The following is a 27,077-nucleotide window of genomic DNA, read 5'->3' as shown; positions in this document are numbered from 1 at the left end:
TATCCAAAAGAAATTTTTTTTTTTTTAAATTTATGGACTAAAACACTTCAAGTGGACTTTTCATATAGTACTTGTGGATGAAATTGTTCATCTTATGGTTGAACTATAACAGCAGAAAATGTCTCAGAAGTCTTCTGTGAGTTGTCATTCACTAAATAGAAACAAGAGCGTGGAAGTCGTCTAAAATGGATTCACTTTTGAGTTGCTTCACACGTGAGGGAGGACAAAAAGTTCTGCTTTTTTTGTCCAGTCTTTCTCTTGCCAAATCTGAAACCATCTACACATCATTTTGAAAACTAATCTTGAGTGCCTCATCCACGGTGAAAACCGACTTTCAAACTCAATCTCCCCAGCAATCAATCTTCCTCTGGCAGGGGAAGTCTGTCGAAACTAGAAGCCATGGCTATGAAGAAAGTAACATTTCAATTTCTCTCTTCAGCTCTTAGTGGCAGCCGGCATATGTTAGCCTTGGCACTGGATGAAACCATTATGAACGGGTGACAGGGGGTGTTTCTGTAAGAAACAGAAGAATGCAATAACTCATTGAAGCTCTGTTTCAAAAATGTTGATGCGAGAAGAGGTCTGTGGGGGTTGCTGTGGCTATGACAACAGGAGTTTTTAGTAATTGAACTTGCTGCTGTGTGCTCAAAAAAAAACAACAAAAGAAAATGGTATTTGCTTAAATAAATGTCTCTATGTAATGAATGTATTTAACATGCAAATTATTCTTTCTGCATCTTTTGCTTATACTTGTTATTGTTTAGAATCTCTCTACTAAAAAAAAAAAAGTTTGGTTTTTTTCTGCTACTGTATCCTGAATCCAGCAGTTAAATTTTTTTTCCAAACTTCAGAGGCATGGAGATGTTTAATGAGCAGACAAATGCTTCAAGGGGAGACTTTTTTCCTCCTAACTGCTGATCAAATATTCTATGAATCTATTAATCTACCCTTTAATGGAAATACACTGACTCTTGATGTTATTTTTGTACTTTCTGTCATTATGAACTAAAAGACTGATCAGCAGATCAACTCACAACAAAAATACTAAATAAATGGACATCAAATGTTGACCCAATTCACAAAAAGTTGGGACATTGTGTAAAATCTCAATGAAAACAGTAAGCAATGATTTTCAAATCTCATGATGCCATGATATAAAACATTTCAAATGTACCATTTTTATGAAAAATATGTTAATTCAATTTTTATGCACTTTCTGGAGAGGAATGTTGGCATATCCTTGTCTGATATACGATTCTACTTAACATTCTGGATCTTCTTTGTCACAATTTTCATTTCATTATTTACCAAATGTTTTCAGTAAGTGAAAGGTCTGGACTGCAGGCAGGCCAGTTCAACACCTAGACTTATGTACACATTGTCTTCTTCTTAGCCGGTAGAGCTTTATCATGGATGTGTGGATGACACAGTTAAGTTTGTTCACAGATAGTAATTTCTGGAATTGTTCCTAAGCTCATGCAGTTATTTCCATGACTTATGGACATGATTATCCTGACTTAATGCAATGATGATATTATGTACTATAGATGATTTAACATCCTCACAATTTTAAATTAAGGAATATTATTCAGAAATTGTTATTTGTAGATACAGCTTATTTGTTTTTGGGGGGGTTTTTTCAGAATGGTGAACCCCTGCACTTCTTCACTTCTGACAAGCTCTGCCTCTCTATGATTCTTTTTTTATACCAATCATGTTACTGACCTATTGCCAATTAACACAACTATTTTCAAAATCTTTCTCTGGCTATTTCTTTTTTTGTGCCACTTACATATTTGTGGTTTTGCTTACATTTTTCACAAAGTTTATGGAATTGGTTTTGTATTTATAATACTAAATAAAACAGTTGCTGCAAAAATTCCAGTGGGCTAAAGTCACCGCTGGCCTTGCTCATATGAGGAGTGGCTGTTTAAGTCAGAGAAATGTCAGCTCAAGTTTGCTCCCCTTGGTGATTGGACAAATGTCAAGAGAAAGCGAGAGAAAATCCCATCCAGTATATCCATCTCAAAGGAGTGACAAAAATCAATGGGTGAGATACTCATCAGGAGCATGTTAATAATTTATCGCAAGCCCGTGGCAGCTGTATAATTGATCAATGGGCGATAAGTTGTGGTGATAAATATTTCAAGGGTGGCTAAGAGTGAAAGAAAGGCCTCTCACTAGTCAACGGACCCTCGGTCAGGCGTTCTCAATGGGAGACTACCGTAGGTTTATTGAGTCTCTTCAGTTGTGCAGTCATTTTCTCTGAATGCCTGTTTGCTGCGGGGGTAGCTCTCCCAGAAATGATGGACACGATTCCCATGGAGAAGATCAAAGGGCTCAAACAAGTACACACATGCTAACAGTGTATTGTTCAGGTCTATGGATCAACTGTGGCATCCCAAAGGCTAAAGCCTTGGAATTGGTTGTGCAGAGGGGTTTGCTTCAGCAGTCACTTTTAAAAGATATAGTCCTCACTTGAAAGGGATTATTTGTGACTCTGTGCCAGTCGCTGAATATGTTTTCTGTTCACTGTAGGGACAACAAGTCAAAACATCTGTTACTTACTGTATAATGAAATGGCTAGAATTTTTAAGGTTTTGCTATATAAGTGACACGTTTTATCCTGACAAGCACCTTTTTTCCTGGTACAGTCTAAACTCAGCTTCACTGTTACGTGACAGTTGTTAATTCTTGGATAGAGGTTTTCACACTTCTAAACATTTAAAGCCACCCAAAATGAACCAGTAGAGACACCTAAACACAAAATGCATGAAAAACCATATCAAATACATCCTGGCACACAGAGGCTGTCTGTTTCTGTGTGTCTACAGAGACTCTACTCTGACAGATATCTACAGTTTCATGAAATAAAACATCAATTCAAAAAAAATGGGGGGTGGGGGTTGTTGATATAGAAAATCTCTTAGCGTATATTCACTGACTGGATGTATTTTTAAGTCCTTTATCTGCTGACTAAACTGCATCAAGTACCAGGCTGTGTAACAAACTGCATCTAGGTTATCATTTATTCTATACACAACGTCTTAGTTTCTGTTTGCTTTTGAATTGTTCTTGAATAATAGCATGTTGCCTTTTTAATATAAAACCTATAGTAGGGAGACAGACACTATCTCTAATTTTAAGATTAGGCTTAAAACTTTCCTTTTTGCTAAAGCATATAGTTAGGACTGGACCAGGTGACCCTGAATCCTCCCTTAGTTATGCTGCAACAGGTGTAGACTGCTGGGGGATTCCTATGATGCATTGAGCATTTCCTTTTCACCTTTCTCACTCACTATGTGTTAATAAACCTCCCTGCTGAATCATACATATATTAACCCTAACCAAGCATGTCTTTTTCCTTCTCTCACCCCAACTGGTCACAGCAGATGGCCCAGCCCCTCCCTGAGCCTAGTTCTGCCGGAGGTTTTTTCCTGTTAAAAGAGAGTTTTTCCTTCCCACTGTTGCCAAAGTGCTTGTTCATAGGAGGTCATATGATTGTTAAAATATTCTCTGGGTTTTTTCTCTGTATGTATTATTGTAGGGTCTACCTTACAATATATAGGGCCTTGAGGCGACTGTTGTTGTGATTTGGCGCTATATAAATAAAATTCAATTGAATTAAATAGCAGCGTGCAGTGCTGGACTTCGACAAAGAATTGCTCGTGGCATTTTTGGCCCCTTTTTTGGCCCACCAGGAAAATTCCCGGTATTCCAGATTACCAGTCCAGCCCTGAAGTGTGTTGATATTTGAAAAATTAAATCTCAAAGAAGAACTTTTTTTTTCTGAAGAAGAAAAGAATAATCTGCAATCTACATAAGAAAACATAAAATACACATAAATAATCTCTCAAGCACTGAAAAGACACAGTGCTGTCGTTTTCTTGTTTGCACTGTCCTTAATTGTTGCCAATAGGAAACATGACAAGCATCATTATAAATGATTAATTTCCATCAGACAATGAACTGTGCTGTGAATGTGAGAGACAAATGAAAAATTGGAAGATAATCTTCATAGCACCTGTGAAAGCCTATGTTTTATGTGGGAGTGCATAAATATTTATTTTATTGAATCAAATATAACTCCTTAATCCACTGGCAGTATTCATCAATCGAGAAAGCCATGAATATTCATCCTAGTTTATCACGAGTGAACAGAATTTTGTTCTGAAATTTCCATCTTGATTAGTTCACCGTGAACTAAACAAGGAAAACAGAAACAATGTAATTCATTAACATGGAGATGAAATGAAATGAGTATCAAGTCTAGGCGTCACATGTGTTTAATATTCAGTCCTGTACAAGGTGTTACAGTGTTTGGAGCTGTAAAGAATTAAAAAGTTAACACAAGAAGTACTTTTCGAACATTGTTGAGGAGAAAAATGTTTTTTGAGTGTAAAAAAGTACAGCAGTTGTGCAACATCAGTTTATATAACCCGTTAAGTAAATGTTCTTGTGGGTAGTCATTTTGCAAAGAATGCGTAGCCTTTCTTTTTCACAAAACAGAATTTACAACACATATGCTTCTGAGATGCAGATTTTCATATGCTGACCTCTGATGGAATGTAATAATCCCCTTTTGTTGGATTTAAAGATGCTGCTTTGTCCTTCTTTGTCTATTGAGTGAATCGTCCCTTATAATTTAAACAAATTTCAAACAAATAGGGCTGCCACAAACGATTATTTTGATAGTCGACTAGTCACCGATTATTTTTGCGATTCTTCGACTAATCACATCATGCATCCATTGGATGTAAAACGTACAGCTTATTGCACCAGCAGCATCTGCTCTTATATAACTATCATTAGCTTACAGCTTTAAGCGTTTAAGGTCTGTGCTAACTAAAAATAAAGACAAGATGATAGTTTATTAAATTTGAATGAAATTTGCAGATTGTTTCGGTGAAGTTTAATAAACTCCTTGCTATCTAAAATATAACAGGACACTGGAGTATATTCCCGAGCATCTCACACTTCTGATAATCAGCTGTCTGCTTGACTTTATTCAGCTGTGTAAAAACTATAACTTTAATCTCAGCCAAACCGATTTACTCAGGAACAAATAAAATACTAAAAAAAAGCCAAACAATAACATTTTTAAGTTGTCTAAGTGACTTATATATATTTAACCTGAGTAGCGAAAGACGGCGGTGAGTTTGAAAATGATTTGCCAGGAGTCCGGTGTGCTCACGGGCTCTAGGGAGCCTTGAACCCCGGCTAGCTATCGAGCTAGTGGGTAACAGACGTCTCCGAAAACGTCGGTGCGCTTTTGAAAATATGTGGTGTCTTGATAAACTGAGCAGATATTTGAGGTTTACACAGCTACATTCTCGCTTGAAAATATGTTAAACGTTTATTTTGTGACCCAGAAAGAATAATAAGAGTAATATTAAAACTAACTAGCTGCTGCCATTGTTGACAACTGAGCTGAGCCGCGCTATGAATTCTGGGACGGAGCTACTACTTCTTCTTCGGGGTTTAACGGCAGCTGGCATCCTTGTACATGCAGTGCTGCCATCTTCTGTTTCAGTCCGTTATTACACTCTTAAATACTACTACTTATTCCTGCGTCTTTTGGGATCTTACAAAGCTTCAAACGACGCGTAGACTATTAAATCAGTCGTCGACGATTTTGATAGTCGACGTAATCGTGACTAGTCGACTAATCGTGGCAGCCCTAAAAACAAACACTCTTATAACCACGGATTGAACCTGGATGTCTGCTTATGTTTGTTTTAAATTAGAATACATTTACATTCTCCGTGGGGGGTGGGAACATAAAAGAAAATAGCAAAGGGATTCTTATTCACTGGGAAACAAAACTTGAAACAAAAAGGCTATTTAGATGTTACGCAAGCCACAGTTCTGGTATTTGATTCATGCATCTGAAAAAAACTTAGCTGCTAATTAATTGAAAGAGGAGTAAAAGTTGTGAAACAAAAACAAAAATAAATCTTCTTTGCAGGAGCTTTTTTGAAGAAGTGTGGTGTAGTCTTTGATAGACGTGTTCAGTGAAGTTTAGAAAAAAAAATCAAGGTCACCTACATATAACAAATACAGGAATTCTTACATCTGACATTTGATGCCTCCTGTGTTATGTAGAGTGCAGCTTGTGAACACTGTATTATCCTGTGTAGTCACACAACCTCCTCAACAGTAGCCTCATGGTAAAGCAATGCTCATTGCATTCCTGTTTATTCCTGCTTCAGCAATACATTATGTAACAGGTAACAAAATACATAAACAATGGCCAAATCAGAAGACTTCAGGAACAGCAGCTGCCTAGAGGATGGGTAACCACAATGAAAACACAGCCACACACAATGAAGCAATGGTTCAGTTGTATTAAAATTTGTGCACTGTATTGTATTTAACAACAATAACCAAAATTGTGTGCGTGCACAGATAACCAAATAAAATAAAAGAATGTCAGACCCGGTCAATATGATCCATCTCAGGCCTGTTAGGTGATCTGGGCAGTTTATTGCTGTGAGTTCAGTCCACGATTGATGTATGGTTTGCACAGTTTTTCCTACCACAATTCTGGCAACCAGACTACAAGATTCAGTTCCATATGGGCTGTGGCTCACCATCCACTTAAATGGAACATCATTCTTCTTCTATGAATTTCCAGAAGAACTGTAATCCGATGATTTCCTTTCCTTTCGTAAGAACCGCTCCGGGTCTCCTAATCTAGCAGCTTACCAAGCAGACACCAGCAACCATGTTCCCCGTACAGTCAAGGCGAGAAAAACAATCCCATTGGTTAAGAACCGATATTGTGCATCCAGGTCAGGAAATAACCTTTGTTAAACAAAAATAAATAAATAACAAAAATAATACAATTCAATACAAAAACGCCCTCATTACCGGGGGCAAAAAGGAGGAGATCACGTTTAATTGGTTATAACATGGGGTGAGAGATGTAAGTCCGGACATGTGTGGTATTGATAGAAACCTCTGAATCTCAGCTAAAATCTCATATAAACCATTTCTTCAACCACCAAACACAACGAAAACAAGCTGTGATTAAACAAGCAGTTACGTAAATGCACACAAGTCCGCTAAACAAACAAAACCGGACAAGAAATTCTTCAGACTTCATGTAACCAGCTAAAGACAGGCTGGTTATCTTCCAGAGCTATCACCAATTCCAAACATCAAGTTTCCCCACGCTCTGACCAAAATGCACTGAATGAGCAGCAAAAGAAGACCACGAAACCACACAGCAGCGCAAATGCGCTAAGACAGAAATTGGCTTACCGTCCTGATTTCCTCCATTATTTTCGGCTCCCACGTGATTATCAGCAGTTACCATGCCTAACTAGCTGCATCAGAGAAATTTCCGTCAACAACCTCCATTTTAGACCCATCTACAGACACGTGACTGGACAGACGCCACATGCAGTAAATTGCAGCAAATTGACCAAAACAAACCAAAGTTACAGCCCCTCAGATTTTAAAGGGCCAGAGGCCAATTAAATGCTCCACGGCAGAAAAGGCCCATTGCCATGTAAATGTGTAGTTAATTCCTCAAAAACATATTTTAAAAAAAGCATTTTTAGGCCTATTAATAAAAGTAATTAATTTCTGCTCTTTAATACCTAAAAAAATCCAACTGGCATGGTGTCCAATGTGTGCCAATATTGGACATTTTTGTACAATGGATACAGTAGATATTCATGTATTGACAGTGCTGTAATTTTTCACTGTTTCACTTTAGAAACATAAATCTTTGCACAGATGATGTTTATATGTTGGTTACTGAATTTCTGGAATGAAATTTGAACTGAAGCATATTTTTAAAAGTTGTATATGCTAAAAAATACATTAAAAAAAATTAGGCGAGGATAAAATCTAGTTACTTTTTCTGTGTTCCAGTCTTAGTAACTTTGACACAGTAATATCAGTAAGGCCATGCCAACTCAGTATCTTGTAAAATATAATACATAAAAACCTTGTCAATTAATGTAAAGGTCACACCTACATGAAATGACAACTGCCAGTGTGACACATGTTCATTATGAGTAAATAGCTGGCTTGTTTTCAGAGGTCTTAGACATCCTAACTCGGTGATAGTGAGCTGTGTATATACCATCTCATGGGTATCTTAACCCTTGTCTGCATTCAGATAGCAAATCTGGGAGTTTTAGCTTTAAGGAATCTCTGCTGTCTCCAGCTCACGGGCCATATCTCCATACCCGACCCCCATGTTGTGTGAGAGGATTAAACTGTAATATGAATCCTTTTTGTCCCTTCCGTCAAGTCAACTCAATTACATACCCATCCTGGGCAAAAAAAATTTATGTTGTAATATAATTGAGAGATCATAACTCAGCTGGAAGACACAAGTGGAGATAGGATGTGCCTGACCTTACCTGATGCCTTTTGACAGAGCTCCCTTTTTAAGATTGAAATACGGCTTTGCCATTTGTTCCTTGAATACCATTTTCTAGAGCCATGGGCCATATGTTAATGGATGACTTTTAATTATATATTTCTGAGTTTAAACTTCCGTAAGACTTTAAATGACTTCAGCTATGCAGCTACAGGCAGAGTGATATTTTCACTGGATATCTGAACCACTGGTATCCTTCTGGCCAGGAGAATCAATATCTATCTAATGGGGGCACGTAATACGATAATACTGGGCAATTATCAGTCCAGGGGTATGATTAGCATCATCATTGTTAACCTCTCAGCTTTCAGCTGGGATAAAATGGTGTCCAATTGAATATTTCTAGTGTGTACCACAGAAATACAAGAGAAAAGCTCATTTAACTTGTCGCGAAAGAGCCGTATCTCACTTCCCCTACTTCTGCAGTAATTAAAAATTTGAGACAACAGTACACAGCTCACATATTATAGTGGAGTGCCTGAATAAAAAGCTGATTAAATGCATAGCGACTATCATTTTACCAGTACCGGATTGTTGAGACAGCTACAGATATAAATATTTGAACTGCAGGGAAAATTTTATGGGTTGACAATAAAACTGATGACATAGGGAACACATAGTTATTAAGATTAAACAGAACCATATTTTACAGCTGACAATTTCCATTCAACTTATTGAAGATATCTATACAAATTAAACTTTTAAACAAAAATGCATTACTCTGTAAATGTTACGCATCAAAAACAACGTAATCTTCTGGGTAACTGTTGCAACCTAGCACCATACTTTTATTAAACCTTGCATTCATCACCCCATTGCAGATGGCAACCTAAATACAAAAACTGATGCCAGCTTTGTGAATAATCTGACGTTCCTAGTTGACATCCAAGCAGACAACATCAAACAGCGTGCCTGCATCCTGTGAGGTCGAGATAACTGATAACTATCTACGGTTTCCATTGGACTTCTGAGATATTCTCTTGCTTTGTCCTTGATTGGATAAGTGGTGGGGAATTTGATCAACGGTCTCTCTCTACCAATAATACCTTGCAGTGAAATAAAAGAATCACAAGTTGGACCTCTCCCTTGCGATAAACCTTGGCCATAAAAGACTTTCTCACTGGGCAATTAATCTTGCAGTGGGTGGTTAGATTTCATACCAGTGCTTAAGTTCAAAAGGGAGAATCCAATGAGATTACAGACCTCAGCAATTCTTTTCTACAGCAGCGGCTCTCTTACTGTGGTATGCCCGGTGTAATAAAGAAAGTGACAATGTTCAGAAAGAAAAATGGGTAAATAAGTTGTTTTGCTGACCAAAAGGCTTCTGCTGGTTTCAAAAGACAAAAGGTAGAAAAAATATTAGAGAAAAATCCTCAGTGTTTCCTTCGTTTCGAAAGTCAGTCAACATCGTGCTGGGAATGAAGCAGTGCTGTGCTCCCGACAGTTTTGAATTTGCCTTTCATTCATTATTCACGGCGGTTATAAAACTGTAAAATGACTGCTCCTCACCAGTTTTCACACAATTGTGCTCATTCTCTCACCTCTCGATGACCCGAGTTCATCTGTCTCCTCTTAAATAGCTGCGGCACATGCTGTGTTAGAAGTGCAAAATCTGCGATGCGACATATCGCTGAAGGTGTCGGATGCCACTTAAATGTTCACACCCTGTCTCAATGTCATAGTAAAGTTCATCCACCTCCCAGCAAATGGACAAGCCAACAGGTCACAGGAAAACATTGTTCTGTTTACTGAGCCACTGTGCAACCACTGTACAGCCCCGGACGGTGGAGGCACAAAGCAAAGCCAATACAAAGCAAAGCCGCTCACCTCAAGAGTTATTGTTGTGTCAAATGAGTGCTTGTGTACCCATACTACTAAAGGAGTCATTTCACTGCTTGAGAAGGTAATATCCCTCTATCATCATCAACCCTACATTTAATCATTATATTGCCTTGCAACTTTGAATGGGTGTATCTGATAGTCTGTCTTATGTCATTCCTGGCTTAACTGTGTTGACTTAACGGTGTTGTTATACCTGTCCCTGTTATTTATATTGTCTGCCATTTGCAGCACACTTACAAAACATCACTTCGGGGACTTAGCACTAACCGTTATTGCGACATTATTAAAGATATGTCCAAACTAAATATACGGTATGGAATGAGTAGTGTCATTATTCACTTCATTAGTTACTGTACAACTTGCCAGTACTGGGTTGTACCCTTTCTTTGCATTCACAACTGCCTTAATTCTTTGTAGCACAGATTCAACCAGGTGCTGGAAGCATTCCTCAGAGATTTTGGTCCATATGGACATAACAGGATCATCAGTTGCTCCAGATTTTTCAGCTGCACATGCATGCTGTGAGTCTCCTGTTCTATCCTATTGCAAAGGTGCTCTATTAGATCTGGTGACTTTGGGAGTTATTTCATCATTCATTGGGAGTCAGTCTCAGATGATTTGGGCTTTTGTCACACGGTGTGTTACATCAGAATATGGGTGCACTGTGTTTATAAAGGAATATACATGGTCAGCAATATTCAGTCAGGCTGTGGGGTTTTAATAATAATGTGTATGTTAATTACTTCTCTGCATTTAACCCAGTCACCCAGTGAAGCAGTAGGCAGCCACCAATGCAGCACCCGGGGAGCAGTGTGTGGGACGGTTCCTTGCTCAGGGTAGCCGTTCAGTGGATTCGAAACCCCCGACCTTCCAATCACGGGGCAATATAATATCTATCACACCACTGCAGTGGTATCAGTAGGCTGAAAGATTAATACAAGGAGGGATGAATGTTTTCATATTGTTCACGCCAAATTTTGACCCTGACATTTGAATGTTGCAGCACAAATAAACTCAGACAAATAGACTCACCAGACCAGGCAATAATTTTCAATCTCCCAATCTTGTGTGTGAATTGTAGTTTCCCGTTTGCAGCTAACAGGAGTGGCACACTGTGTAGTTTTCTGACACTGCAGCCCATCTGCTTCAAGGTTTAACATGTTGCGCATTCAGATTCTTTTTTTTTTTTTTGCATACTTTGGTTTCAGCATTTGAAAAAAAAAGAGTTGAAAAAAAATTCCCATCATGAGTTTCTGAAATACTGAGAGAAGCTCACTTAGCGTAAATTCAATTCAATTAAATTTTATTTATATAGCGCCAAATCACAATAGTCGCCTCAAGGCGCTTTATATTGTACAGTAGATCGTACAATAACTGATACAGAGAAAAACACAACAACCATATGACCCCCTATGAGCAAGCACTTTGGCGACAGTGGGAAGGAAAACCTCCCTTTTAACAGGAAGAAACCTCCGGCTCAGGGAGGGGCGGGGCGGGGCCATCTGCTGCGACCGGTTGGGGTGAGAGAAGGAAAACAGGATAACCATGGACACAATTGGTTGATAAGATATCAGTTCAATTCAATTTTATCTATATAGCGCCAAATCACAACAACAGTCGCCTCAAGATGCTTTATATTGTAAGGTACACCCTACAATAATCTACATCCGTTGACAAGGTTTTCCTAACAAAATAACCAATGAGTGTCTGCTAGTGTCATGGTCCCTTTGCCTCTCCGGCCGGCTCATGTTGGCCACAGATTTGTTCTTTTTTCTCTCTTGCTTGCCTGGGCAGAGCTCATTGTGGGCTCTCGCTCTTAGCCCATGCACCCGAGGTGATTACAACACCTGTTGCTGATCAGCTGGCGTTCCCTTTGCCTATCTAACGCTGCGGCACGGAGCAGTCGGCGCCCTGGACCTCTGCCCTACTCACTGTATATACAAATCACTGTGGTTTCACTCTTGTGTCAATAAATTGTCACCTTTTTTTACTTGCCAGAATGCTGTCTGTGCTAGAATCCATCAATTAGCCACATAAATACCATAAAAAAACAAGTTTCACCAAGTTTAATCTTCTTGATAAAAATTAATCAAGTTGTGTAGTGTAGTAGAATTTAGGGGTATTTTTTAAGTGTATATTCACCTTAGAAAGGCTTGTTTCAGTACAAGCCCTTATATCTACAACTGCGCCAACATGTCTACACAGGCCCAAAACAAATGCACCAAACACTGATTTTAGAGTTCACGTTTTTAACCGTTATCTAAAGTAGTCTGCTAGATTCCATTTAATCCCACAAAGAGATAGTTAGTGAAAATATGAAGTTAAAAAAAACAATGAAAAACCCCCACAATCCATTCAATTTATTTCTCTGATGGATCTTGGCACTGGGCTAATCATACAATATTGTTCAAATATTACAAACATAACAACAGGGTTGTCCTACTGAGCTAATAACAAGCTTTATTTTCAAAGAATAATGATGCAAACAGTTTTATTTAAATTTTATATCAGGATATTATGTTGGTGTGACCTGCACTTACTCGAAATACATTATACATGTAGAATATTTAAAGATGTAAAGCTGTTTTCACACATAAAGCCATGACCTTTTCTAGACATCATCCAACAGAGGTACAAGTGTGCATCTGGACTTTAACCTGGCAGCTCCGTATTGAAAAGTCAGTGTGAAGTCTTGTGAAGGATTGTGAAGATGTTTGACTAGCACAGCTGATAGTCTGATACATTCACTCGTATCAATTAGATGTCATGTGGGCTGCCTCCTGCCCCCCCCAGCTCAGAAAACCATTTTGACCTGATTCTCTCAAAATAGCCTGACATTCATGTAAGCTGATGTGCAAACTCGAACACAGATCATATAAATAGAGATGCTTCACTCTGAAACACTTGTTTTATGGCATTAGGTAATTTCACTGTTCCAAAAACTTCAAACAGACTGAGGAGCCTTACTGAGATCAGTGATATATGTTCAACAGATCACATCAACATTCACTCTCATCTATACATGTAAAATTTAAGCCTATTAATAGTTTTAGGACTTTCAGTATTTGCAGTAGCTCATGAAAAATTAATGTATAGCCATACTATAAAATATAAATTCAACGGTTCATGCTGTATGTGTTAACTGATTATCATAACCATTAATAAATGAATGCTAAATGATGAAGGAAGGAATTAATGAGTGTGTTGAATTTCCTCAGTGAGTTTTTTGTTCTCAACTACAGAGCAAACAGGCAAAGCAACAGGCTTATGTTTGTGGAAGTTTGTGTTTCATCCAGCTCATCTGTTTAGAGAAAAAAAGTCATGTCTATCTAGTTAAAGTCTTTCTTCCACATACTCCTAATTCATTTTTCTCAGTTACTGTATTGCACAGTCTGCATTAATGTAAACCCAGAAATGGCTGGATTATCTGAGCTCCTTTTTCCCCCATACAGACGCACACTCCACCTTCCACCTAAAAAGATCATGGTCACACTGTGGCAACACTTTTTTTCTTTGGGGAGGAATTCAAACACAGTTAGGCGTGTACCTATTTCCTCACTTCTCTAGCACCTACCAACCTGAGTAGGGAGTAAACCTCCTTTCCAGGAGATACAATTATGAAAGTTGTGCTCTGCACAAAGGCATACAAGTAAGCCTGACTGTTACTTAGCATTAATTTACCTCCCATGATTTTCAGCATCCCTGGACCATTTGCCTGCTGTCGAGCTGCAATACATCCAGCCCTGATGCCAACCCCTCTGGGTTGTGGATCAAAGGAATGTCTTTGTGCCTGGTTAAGCCCCATGGGACAAGGCTTTCCCTTTTCTGGGGCACGTCGCAGGCACATTTAGCAAATTCATCAGGACAATAAATCATTCTTTGACCAATTTGTTTTGGGAGACTTACCAAGGGCTATTACCCCCAACAACACAGCAGCAAGGATCACCGGGATAAGCAAATATCTCCATCTTGATAAAGAGGCAGTTCTTCAAGGGCTACACAAGTTCTACATTTACAAAATATTCTGTGGAAAAACAGAATAAATACACTACCATAATCAGTTCCTTGACAAACAGATATTTCAAAAAATGTATTGCAGACATCACATGGTTAACGTTAAACCAATGGAAAGAGAATAAACTGGGGAAAAAGAGAAAACAATTGAAGATGGTGAGCAAAAGTGGAGAAAAAAACAGTATGATGGGATTGCAGATAATGCACAGTGGACCCCTCATTCCAAGTAATGCAACAGACAATGTGACCAGCTTCCCACAGAGGGGAATCTATCCATCTCACAACATCAATTATTCATATCACTCACTTTCTCTCCAGCCCCCGTTACAAAACAAAAGCTTTCTCTTGAAATTGTGGCTGAAATAGGAGAAAAGTGCTTCACTTCATTCTGACAGCTTCCAACAAAACACGTGTAGAGGTCCCTTAGTAACAGACTCTGTGTAGTGGGAGCATGGCATGATTTTACCAGAATAGATTCGACATCTGTTAATCCAATCAATTACATGAAAAATGTAAGTAAATATGTTGAACTTTACAAAGTGCACTCAATAATAGTGGATTTTCAATCTTCAATATACTTAACAACAGCAATAAAAAGTCAGGGTTTTTAAATAATGCTCATTCTCAGAGCAGTTCAATACATATAGCTCACAGTGGGAGGACATTTGGGTGTATGTTTATTCGTGAGTCACGACGACCGCTCATGCTTATCATGTCAGATATGCAAAGCCTAAATTTATGTACTGTATGCATCAAATCATACACAAATAATGATGCATCACAATATGTAGGTGTCAAATGTCAGATATATACAATATGCTCATATTGGACATAAATGTCTTTTTACTCCCTATAAAGTCAAACGCCACAGGCCATTATTTAAATATGGCTGAACCCCTCATCATGCTGTTCCAGTTGTTGTTGTAGACATAATTAACACAGTCTTTCTGGATAATCCTTAATTATTTGCCAGTGAACTAGATGATACTCGTTTATTGTCGAGCTGTTGAGACCAATCAGGAGATCAAGAACTCAATGATAATCAGTCTAGGCAAGAAATACAGTTAATTCCTAATTTAATTGGCATTTTAGAATTAGTCACTTTTCACCTATTTCATAGTGAAGACCTTTATGAGGGTTTGTCAAGGGCACTATCTTCCAGGGATATGCAATGCTCCCAACTGCTTTCATCGTTTGAACTGCCTGTTCAATTAAATCCCCCTCACTAAAGCTGACAGAAGATCTTTGACTATGTTTATGGCTCAACAAAACTAAAATACCACAAATTTACAGCAAGTTGCAAGTAAGTTGTTGTAAATCAGTAAAATCAGTAGAGGTGATTATATTTAATTTTTTCACATTTGGAGACCCATTGCAAGTACACAAACAACCAACTGGTCACCTAGAGGTTGAGTGGGTAATGCTCTAATCCTCTGGGTGCCCACTTTTGAATGCAAGCAGTGGCATAGGTCTCCTGATGGGGGGGGGGGGGGGGGGGGGGGGGGTAAGTACATGGTAAGTACATATATGGTATAGTCATAAATTACAACACATGATCGAGCTAATAAGTATCATAGCCATATTCTTATTTAACCCATTCATTAGTAACTGAACATCATGAAGGTGTATCTCATCTAATAATAAAAGAAGAAGAAATGAATAGAAACCAGCAAAAAGACAGACCAGAGACCTGGTGGGTCACCTGCCATATGAAATGCTCCATATTCATTGGGTTTAAAGTCACTGCATCCTCCTTTAAAGTCAGGGAAGTTAGTGGATGACACTGGCCACAAATCTTAGTCATAACCACCTCTCCTAAATACAACAATCAATACTTTCTGTAGTTCTACAAAGGCTAAGACACAAGTTTGTCTTCTGCGTTAATGTCAGACAAACTACATGGTCAACTTCACTTTCTGCAATATGTTCTATATACAGTGAACACTATGTTCTGTACAGAATGTTGGCACTGGACCATAAAACAGAACACAGATTAGATGATAAAATATAGACTTGAGTCCTTGGCATTTAAGGATAATCACCCTCCTTTTTTAAAAAAAAGATTATTTTTAAAAAATGTATTTCAAATCTCCATCTATAGCCTACTCACTCTGTCTAGTTTCCAAGGAGGTCTACAAGCCAAGGCTAGAATGAAAAGAGGAGACAGAGTGAAATACTTTAAGATTTCAATGAGAAAAACCTAGCAACAAGGCGGACAAGGAGGACTGCACATCAGCTCTCTTATTCTCTAAAGTCTCTCTAATGATAGGACGCTGTTAATTTTGCACTTACATTAGTTGAGGAACATTAATTTAGATGGATTTACATGCACTCGCCATCACTTGTTGATTGTCTTTATGTGATAATAAATCTTCCCACGCTACACTTTGCTTATTGCCCTTGATAGAACATTTAAAACCACCTCAAAAAAGATTTCGGTCTGTTTTGGCTTGAAAAGGTTTCATTCTGCTCTGATTTGACAGCTCTTTCTGCCACAGCCTGGTAGCGTTACATGTGCATTAGCAGTACACATGCATGCTCAGATACATTGCAGAAAGGTATAATTCTGGACTCATCAACACATCTCTTGGATCCAGGTTAGCAGATGACTCTTTCTGTGGGACCCCAAACCACTTCAATTAGTGACCTCCACAGGGTTTCTCCGAGCAGAGTGCTGAGGTTCTCTTAGCAGATCAGAATGTATGATTAATGCTTTCTTTCCATCATAGCTAGGGCTAATCATCCAACAATTCACACAGCCATTAATACCTTTGGGAGAAAAAACAGACTAGAAAAGCTCTTTTAAACAGCATTTTATGATCGCCGCAATAGCCATCTTTGTACTTCAATAGCATGGAAGCTATGCTTTGTGGGCAAGTGATTCATTAAGAACACAGCCAGCTATACTTAAGGTTATAGGCCCTAAAACCTTAAGACACCTTTACAGCATCTTTGAAGCATAAAGCACATGAAGGCAAAGATGAACTAAAGCAGAAAAAAGGACAGTCAAGTGGTGAAGTGTTTTAAATGGAATGTTTTAGATGCATTGCTATTTCTGTGAAAGTGAGCTTGTACAAAGATAACGTCCTTTACTGTTGGTTTCCAGCCTTGAAGGGCCTATGATTAAAAATCTTTTCACTGGGGGCTTTAGCTCCATATGAATCGATGGAAGAACGGCATGGTCTTCAAAATACTTCAACTAATCATCCATCTGTGGCTATTGTCTACTAGAACCACATGCGACTGTGATTTCTGTATATGTTAATGGGGATGAAGATAAGTAGCATTTGATTGCTTCCTTACAAACTGTGAAGCCTGAAGTACTGCATGTGCCCAGTTGCAGCTCATTCTGTGTCCAGAAATAACAGGCCCTCTTAACTGATGGAATTTTGAAATGCTAAACATTAAATGCCAGGAATTCATTACTGCTAGCTTTATTTCATCGTGCAAGTAGCACAGAAAGAACGACTGGCATAGAAAAGAAACAAGATCTTGCTTTTCACTATCTGCTTAGTGATTAGTGATCATTCAGTGCCATCATGCTGTTACTTCTATTTTCTCGACCATAGGACATTCCCCAGGGGAATACGCAACCAGAATGGTTTTCAAGAAATATTATCGATCTCTTCTGATTCTGAAGTTGGCTATTACGGCAATAATTCCCTCGCTTTGTGTATAGATGAGATACAAATTAAAAAGTGAAATCACTCCATTTGAAAACATCTTTACGCTTAATACAAAAGTCAGCCACAGAAATGCATTTTTTGCTTTTTGGAATTCATGCTGTGGTTTGTTAAAGAAATTATTGCAAAAAAAAAAGTTTGTAAACAAAAGTTGCATTTATTTGAATGAACTGGATTTATTTTTTACTGCCTGTAACAGCTTGAAGCCTGAATGTGTTTGTTCATTCCCCTGCACAGAGTACTCTTTCTGCCTACAGAGCTCAACGTGAAGCTACAGATCATCAACATATAGAAGCAGTGTGACATGCTAATTCAAAACCATTTAAAAAGCACAATGCTGACAAATAAAAAATGCAACATACACAAAAAATGTCCCAGAATTGTCTCAGATTTGTAGTGATAATCCAACCAATATAGCGACTACAATTCTACTGACTCTGCCAAATTGTGTGTGTATGTGTGTATATATAAGTAGTTATAAACAATTGTGCAATGAGGTATTATACTGTACGCTATACAGCAGTGTTACATTTAACTGTTTGCTATAGTGGCTTTCTGCACATTTGCAGAAATTGCGTGGAGGATTGGAACAAGAAAGCAAAGCCACATTTAGCAGTTTGATAAAGAGCTGCAGGCGACAGACTTCACATCTCCAACTTCTCAGTGAGGTAACCAACTACTTTAACTGTGCCCTGCTGTTCCCAAACTCATGCTGTCTGCAGCATAAACTCTGATCACGGTTGCTCACTGAATGATAAAAAAGCCAATTAATCCCTGAATTCTTTGTTGAAATAAAAATAGTTTGTTTTGCTTCTTCCAGAATTCTGAAAGCTGTGGTATAAAAGGGCATCTATTAACACCACCATTCACAGGTGTCACAAAAAAGCCACGACTATGAGATTACTACTTTAAAAGCCACTGAATTTGTTATTTGTAAGACTATCATGAAGCCTTCACTATATTTCTTCTGTAAGAGCTTTGTGAACATTAGAGCAGTACTTAAAGAAATTAGACTGATATTTGTACTCTATTTAAGGCCCAGTAACATTAAAGAGCTCCATACACTGTAAAGGCTAATGAGACCTAGACAGCCAATTACATAAAACTGAATTAATAAGTCACTGTACTTACTAGATGTTAGAATTCTTCTGCAATTAAGATTCATGCCCATGTATGTGGTCCAGCCAAATGCAATTTAGACTTCCTCTAGCACACTATAGATTAAAATCAGTATGATACAGACTCAGAAAAGTCATAGAGTGACAGAAAAAACACTTTTCCTCATCATGATCTATGACCAAAAAAACAGAAAGAAAAACAAGCCTTGCATTCTTCTTGAGCTGATTAAAAAAAGATGGTGCAATTGCCACTGTCAAGCTTATAAAATACCCATTGTGGATATCCATTAGGGTTTCACAGTGAAGATGCTTTTATTGGAGGAGACTTGGGAGGAAAAGAAAGGTCTTACATGTCTGCCATAAGACACTGAGTGTCAAAGTAGAGTGGTAAAATTATATCACTTTGTTTCAAGATGCATTACTTATCTAAAATCACTCTAGGCACACGCCTGCCTGAATATCACACGTCTTCTTCGCCTAAGGCCACTGACTTTTTTTTGAAATGGAACAGTGCAGTGTGGGTCTACTTAGCAGACACAAAGGTGGAATGACGGCAGATCAGCCTTTGTTAAGGACCATCACAGTGTGAAATTAAGTGCTGTTGTTGAACGTGGCATCTGTTAGTGTTGATGTTTATGCTTGCAAAACTCTGTTAGCATATCAGGACTTTAAACATTCTCATTTTGCCACAGTTGCTTTAATCACATAGCAACATGAATATTCAGGAATTTAAATGACACATTACGATTACCTAGTACAACATATTACATGATAGACTGACCAAATTTGTTCTTAGCAAATTGCAACTATGGGCTCCTTTGTATCTTTTATCGGCAGAACTACTATTAGATAAGTGTTTGGCTTAAAACGATTCATCATCCAAACACAGCCTTTTCTAAATGATACCATAAGTAATTATAACCATTTAAATTGCATCTAAGGAAGAGCAGTCATACTTGACCTTAAATGCAATAAAATAAATCCCTTTAGAACATGAAACACACATTTTCTACCACGTGTTGTTTAAGTAATGTAAATAGCAATTAAGGACAACAGCAAGTTTTATTTAAGTCTTTCAGCTTAACTGATCAATGAAAAAAAAAAAAGAAGAGAATCTTTTAAGATCAGCCAACTGGATCAGAATAACTATGCAAATCATTTAGAAACTTCAAGCTCTTTTCATTATGTCGTGAATAATAACAGCAGCAGCTTTAGTGGCATTTTGTATCCATGCGAGCTCATACAATCTTCTGCAAGGGCAAAGTAGGGTAAAACAATGTTTATTGATCTATACTGAGATCTCTTCATCTCACCTGCTTAGTTCTTGACAGAGATATTGTATCCAAATATAAAGGGCTAAAAAGAGCTTTAAAAAACTGCTCTTAAATAAATGTGCTGATGTACTGTCCGGAGCAAAAGCATTAGTTCTCCAGACTCCAAGTGTTTCGTTGAACATTTGGCTACATTTTCAGTCCACTCCTTGTATCTGAGCCTTTTTAGAGAAATAATTTCTTGTTGTTCTCTTTGTTGTTGTTTAAACCACTTAACGCCAACTATTGGGACTAACTAGTGAACCAGTGTTATGTGTACACATTAAAGACAACTTAGCATTATCCTAATTTTAAATTCAGTTTAATCTTTAGGTGCTTTGTTACCAGCAGTCTGTCACAAAAACACATTTTGTTCCAGTTTCATTAGCTGACAGTTTGACTGGCCAAATAACTGTTAACTGTAAACCTGATCAATCTTGGCACAATGTGCAAGAAAATGTGCACCTTCAGGTGTTCGCTGAAACCTCATCCAAAATAGTCTCAGTAGAAGGGTGGCTGTGAAGAAGCCATTGTTAAGGAAGGAAAGAGAGGAATGTGGAATTTTTGTTTTGAAATTCATTCGTGTACAGATGAGATCAGGAGAGGTGTACAGCAGTGCGTGCCTAAAGCCATCTATTAAACAAAGCTCTGATATGGTTGGGGTCTGCATCTCAGCCAGTCATGTTGTGGACCTTGTTAAAATTGTCTGAATTATGAACGCAGAAAAATACTGTCAGAACTAATCAAATTTGAATTATGCAACACTGCCTTGAAAGTATAGGATTTGTAACTGCTTCATGTATTAGCATTACAATGACCCAACACACTTCACCAAGGCAGTAAAGCAGGCCTGTATTAAAAACAAATATACATATTGGTACACTATCAGTCATGAATTGTCCTCATCAGAGCTCAGCATTACTAAAGCAGTGTGGAATTACCTTGACAGGATGCAACAAAAGGCAGACAACATCTAAAGAAGAGCTTTGGATGTCCTTCAAGAAGCCTGGAGAACTATTTCTGAAAACAATTTGAGAAATTACAAAAAGCTAGAGAATTCAGACTTGTGAAACTTATGATGGAAATAAATGTTATTGTTATGCAAAGGCAGGACTCTTTAAAAGCCCTTTATTTTGCTCCAAGTTTTAAAGCAAAACACCGGAAGCAGAGTTTTAAAAACTCTTCAGGGTCAGTGTTCATACTAAACAATTTTGCTCTCAAGTGTTTCAGACTCCTCTGATGTGAAAAGGTTTGTTTTTCCATTACGGTCTTAAAAAAAGTAATCGCATGTAATCGCAGCATATCGCCCTAGGGCTCCTTGACAGGGGCCACAGTCACCTGACCCGTAAGTGTGTGTCTGCCAGACTAGCCAACAACAGTTTAGTCAGAAATGCTGTAGATGAAGCCAGAATCTCTCTCTCTCTCTGACACAAGTGAAATATCAAAGTCATTGTGAAAAAAGGAAAATAAAAAATAAAACTTGGAAATTTAACACCCTTTTAAGAAAGTGTGAAACCACATTAAGAAATAATGCATCAAAATAAAACTGTTATATATACACAGCACACACGGAGGCACAAAAATATACACAGAATGCTTTAAACGTGTGTCTGGAAGGGGAAGATCACATACAAAGTCACATTGCTTTGACTGGTACAACGACATAAATCATACATCAAAACAGCAATACTTCTCCAAACCACCTGATATGGGTACATTCACTACATTAAAAACAATAACACCTGCCATCAATGTGTCAGTCAAAGAAAAACAACAGGGAGACTTACAATCCCAGTGTTTTACTGACAGTTAGGCCTATATCTGTTGGAACAGTTACACATTTTCCTTTGTACACCAACTTGATGGATTTTCATCAAAAGAATCAAGATGTGATCGAAGTGCAGATGTTCAGCTTTAATTTAAGCAGTTTAACAAAAGCATTGATTTCAGCATTTACGAATTACAGACGTTTTTATACAGAGTATACCATTTTTAGGGGCTCAAATATTACTGGAGAAACTCATGCAATTTTAAGTGTAAAAAGCATTTTTTATGCTTGGATGAAACTCTATAAATGTATTATTAGTCGACATCATGAAATCCTGCATTTCCCCTTATGAAATGACAGAGCTATGGCTTTACTGCAGGTGCCTCTGTGGGTCTCTTTATATGCTCACTTTTGTCTTCAGTAACAGAAGCATGCTTTGTGGGGTTGAGATCCCCTGACTGACTTGGCCACTGAAGAATATCCCATTTCTTGGCATTAAGAAACTCTTGGGTTGTTTTTGCAGTATACTTTGCTTTATCTTTTTGTAGTGGGAAGCACTGTCAGTTTTTCAGCATTTGGCTGAACTTGAGCTGAGTTTATGGAACCATAAATACTAGTAGAAATGTTACATTGGCAGCCATACATGCCTATACCATAACATTACATCCACCATGTTTTACAGGTAATGCAGTATGCTTTGGATCATAAGCTGGTCCTTTTCTTATTCTTGTTAATGATTCCAGTTATTCTTGGTTTCATACATCCAAAGACTGAACTGTACAGACCATTTTAGATGTTTTCTGGCAAAGTGTACTCTGGGTGCAATCAGTGGATTTGCACTTTATTTACAATTTACATAATTGCCAAGACTCTAGGTGCAAGCAGGACTCGAATGGACTCAGGACTCTGAGTGAAAATGCAGTGCATTTTTTTTTTTTTACTGTGAAACATAACAATTTGTAAAAGATCAGTTGTGACAGTCCCAGTCTCCCCCCAGGCTTTCCACACATTACAAACAGCTTCCAGTTCACGTGTTAACCCCCCTCACCACTCCGAAACAGCGGACTATCTAGGCAAAACCTGAGCACAAGGAAAAGCAGGGAAAACACACACAAGGGAAAACACTCACCAAGGCAAGGAGCTGGGTTACATTATCTGCTAAAAATCAAATAACTAGTAAAGACTGAAGCTCAGCCACTTCCAGACAGGTGTGTGATTGCCAGCAGGTGTGGAGAACCAGAAGGTAGGAACCCGGGCAAAGTCTCCACCCACAGACACACAAACACAAGATTGTCCCAGTTGAACTTTGACCACTGCACGCTGTGATGTACCTTTGCATGTGTCATGGAATGGCAGTTAAACAGGCCACTCCTTGCCGTTAATTTTTTAAAACTTTTCATTCTCTGAAAATGGTGGACTATGAATAGAAATGGCTGTAACATTTAACACAATACCTTGTTGTCAAAGCCTGTGAATTAAATCTGCAATGAAAAGATCTACAGCCGCAGTGTTATGATATTGCCCTTAAACCCACAGACCTAACTGTATTTGTATATCACCTTTAATGCAGGTTGATTAATTTCAGATTGCTTGACTGATGACTGATAAGAACACAGAATAACAACAAACCCAGATGATGCTGGATTAAACCACAGATTAGGTCACGTCAGTCAAAGAAGGCTGATTTATTTTGCCAAGAGATACTTTTGCGGCCATTTAAGCAATGATAGCATTTTAACGGACTCTCCCACTTCAAGGTACAACACCACGACAGCAACATATTCAAATAAATATTAATAAAAAAAATTTCTGCATACCAATTTTAGCTATACGACTTTCAAAAACCATTGATGTAAGCACATGAATAACAAAGTAATTCAATCACCAAGGTTAAATTTGGGTTGGTATTTTACATATTGATGTAAATTATTTAACATATTTAGTGTAAGACTTTAGATTCAGGATTCTTTTATAATACTTACTTAAAATCTAAATTCCATTAGAATCACCAGCTAACCTGACATGCATATCTGTGGACTGTGGGAGGAAGCCGCAGTACCAAAGGACCAAGACAGACAGGGAGAACATATAAAATGTGAAACAGGTGGGTCCCAAGCTAAACTATTCTGAACCCCGAGGTGATTGATTGAAGTGACTGCAAATGAGATTTCAGGCTATAGTTAACTGACATGTGACAATGTATGAAATTGGAGGGTTACCTTGGAGCCTTTGCAACAAGCAAATTGCTCCCCAGGTGATCGCTTCTTTAGAAAAACATTGTAGTTTCTAGTTAAAACAACTACGTGATTTATGCAAAAGGGAATGTTGTCTTCTTGGTTATACTATCAAACACTTGAGTTTAACAGTGGCCACCAGCATCAACATCCAATGTCAAACACCCTAACCCTTTTCCTCTGTTTTTATTAATCTGTAATATCTGGCAATATAACTTCTTACTGTTGCATTTTATAAAGCCATACAAGGCTTTATAGAAAAAACTCAGTAGTAGGTTGTTTGTAGCTTACTTTTCATTGGTGTCAGTGGCTTGTTCAAGCACAGGCAATGCAAGTAGCAATGTTCATTGTGCTGTTGTGTTTATTTACAGTTGGTCCAGGAGAAGCAGCTCTGGAGTAGCTGTCCTAAGAGTTCTAAGGAAAAGGCAAGATAACGTAAGTATACTAAGCATAGTGTACTTACGCAAAGTATACTAGGCCTTTCCTTTGCCTGCCACTATCCCAACAATACTAGCACTCAATGTTGCACTCAAAGCAAATATCTGCCGGAAAATCACATATATTTCAACTTTAATTCGTGCAGAATGTGTGAATGCTCACACTGGCACCAGCTGTTGCTAAAAGATTAACTTCAAAAGTTCTATACATCTTCAAGGATCCATTTTGTTTGTGAAGAGAAAAACAAAAACAAACTGCTTATCCCACTGTGCTACCAGCAAGAGTCCGTCCACAGCATGCACACCGTGGAACGAAATCTCATTGGTAGTAGTGCAGTCCAGTCTCTATGCAGCACCAACAGCGTGTCTAGATGAAAGATGTGTTTTGATGAATGCTGTATTAGAATTTAATGAGGCAAGATAGGAGTGAGCCTGAAGCTATGGACACCTATTGATGTGAAATGAGAGAAGGGGATTCCTCTTTCTTTGCCGCTATAAGTTTGATACCTTTATATGGGATTCGGCAAAATAGTGCACGCATTCCAAGTGGTATTTTATTATTTGTTTTCAAAATGATTGCTCTCTTTCTGTGACCCCTACTTCAACTGCTTCAAGCCCATCATTTGACCTAAAAGACCATGCCACAGATAACAATAACCTAAAAGAATCTATGTCAGAGAACACCACTGCACCTAAGCAAAATCCCCTGATTCATCTTTAGTTGAAAAGTGAGCTTGATTCAAAGGCATGCCTCAGGCAACATACATCTGAAGCAAAGAAAAATTAGCTTCTTCAGCTACCCTTTGATATATGGACACCCCACTGTAAGGTTACGGTCTAACACTTTTAGTTATTTAGTTTTTAGGCTTAGGATGGTTCCTAACTGGATAAAATGACCTGGAAGTAGCAGCTAAGATAAGAACTGGTTGTAATATCTAAATGATAAGAAAAAAGAACTTTAGAGCTTGCTTGCTTATCTGCTGTAGCATAGGCTGTATTCTATCAACATTTAAAAAAGAAAGGAGATAGTGTCATACCACAGTTCCTCGCAACTGCGAACTGTAAGTGCAGTTGGATTGTTTTTGTACCAAACTTGTCTTTTCATCAAGATCTGGAAGTGTTGAGGAAAACAAGTTTCTCAGTATATTTATAAGCTGCTTGACCAAATCTTTAAAGGTCGCAATTCAAACTTAGAAAGAGCAAGGATCCTCCTTAGGATCAACATATGCGTATTGTAATGTGCTTTCCATTCACTTTCTCACAGTCTTCTTAACGTGCCCATTTAATGTTTTTGTCTGTATACAGGGATCCTCTCCAGTGTTCCAGTAACAGGTCTCTGAGAGGTCAATTAACAATAATGAGACAATAATGTCGTTTTCTCCAAACCTAATTGGATTTTGTTCAGCCAATGGGCTCTCGGATGTCCCGGGCAAGAGTCTAAACTCTGCATATCATTTAATGCGTGTTTCGTTTCATTTTACTTCATGTGGAATGGAAGTGGTTCTCAAATAGGCAAGAATAAAACCCTCCCAGTAAATATACAGTCTTCAACATCTTATTCAGTTTACAGTGAATGTTCACAAATCTCTGGCCCAAAGAAGAGCTCTAAAATCCAAAACCATTTGCACATCTTAATAGAAATTCATAAAGATCAACCTCAAGTGTCTCTATCAGTATTTTTTCTGCCTGATTTTCTATGCTGGACCAAACTGTCTGGGTAGAGGCAGAAATTCAATGGCTTGAATTAGGACAAAAAGGTTTAAATCAGAGTTATTACTCAAGATTTGGTCCAGCTGGAGCAAGAGACAAAGTCATGAGTCTTGTTCTGTTGGTTTAACTCAAATAAATGAAGAGGTGGGCAGAAAAAATGGTGTTTTAATGCAAATTCGATCAGATAAAATATTACACACTCAAATCTTAAGTGGCCTTTGAGGTCAATTGACTAGCTGCTGAGTCGAAACGTGGCAGGGGAGGTGTCCATATTTCACACACCATTCCACCACACAGAGCTTGTAAGTTATCACACGTGGGGGGAATAGCTTAGCTCCAACCCAGTGGCCCTAAGCGGCGGTGAAACGCACACTGCATTCGTCACGTAACAGAGCAGAAATGAAATCTTTTTTTGGCAATCTGTACCACAAAGACTCATTGTTACAGGGAATTATGGCGAGACTTACAGTTTCACAGAGAACATAAATAATAAAGGGACTGATGAATATAGATATTTAACCAAATTCAATCTGATCTTAATATCTCATTTGAAGCTAATA

The 27,077-nt window shown here is 38.1% G+C and overlaps 1 protein-coding gene across 2 annotated transcripts in view; it reads left to right on the top strand.

Moving 5' to 3' along the window:
• LOC309694007 (uncharacterized protein) overlaps window positions 1–27,077 on the top strand; it is a 125,562-nt gene that overhangs the window by 86,383 nt on the left and 12,102 nt on the right. For both annotated transcript variants that reach the window (XR_014272769.1, XM_082513700.1), the window contains exon 3: window positions 24,742–24,805. Coding sequence is in view for 1 of the 2 variants with exons in the window: in XM_082513700.1 (XP_082369826.1) it covers window positions 24,742–24,805 (64 nt within the window). In the remaining variant the exon portion in view is untranslated. The remainder of the gene's footprint in view (window positions 1–24,741; window positions 24,806–27,077) is intronic.

The sequence above is a fragment of the Aulonocara stuartgranti genome, assembly GCF_965226115.1.
Source record: "Aulonocara stuartgranti genome assembly, chromosome: 18".
Lineage (NCBI taxonomy): Eukaryota > Metazoa > Chordata > Actinopteri > Cichliformes > Cichlidae > Aulonocara > Aulonocara stuartgranti.
The sequence above is the reverse complement of the archived record's forward strand: the minus strand, read 5'-3'. Positions and strand labels throughout refer to the sequence as shown.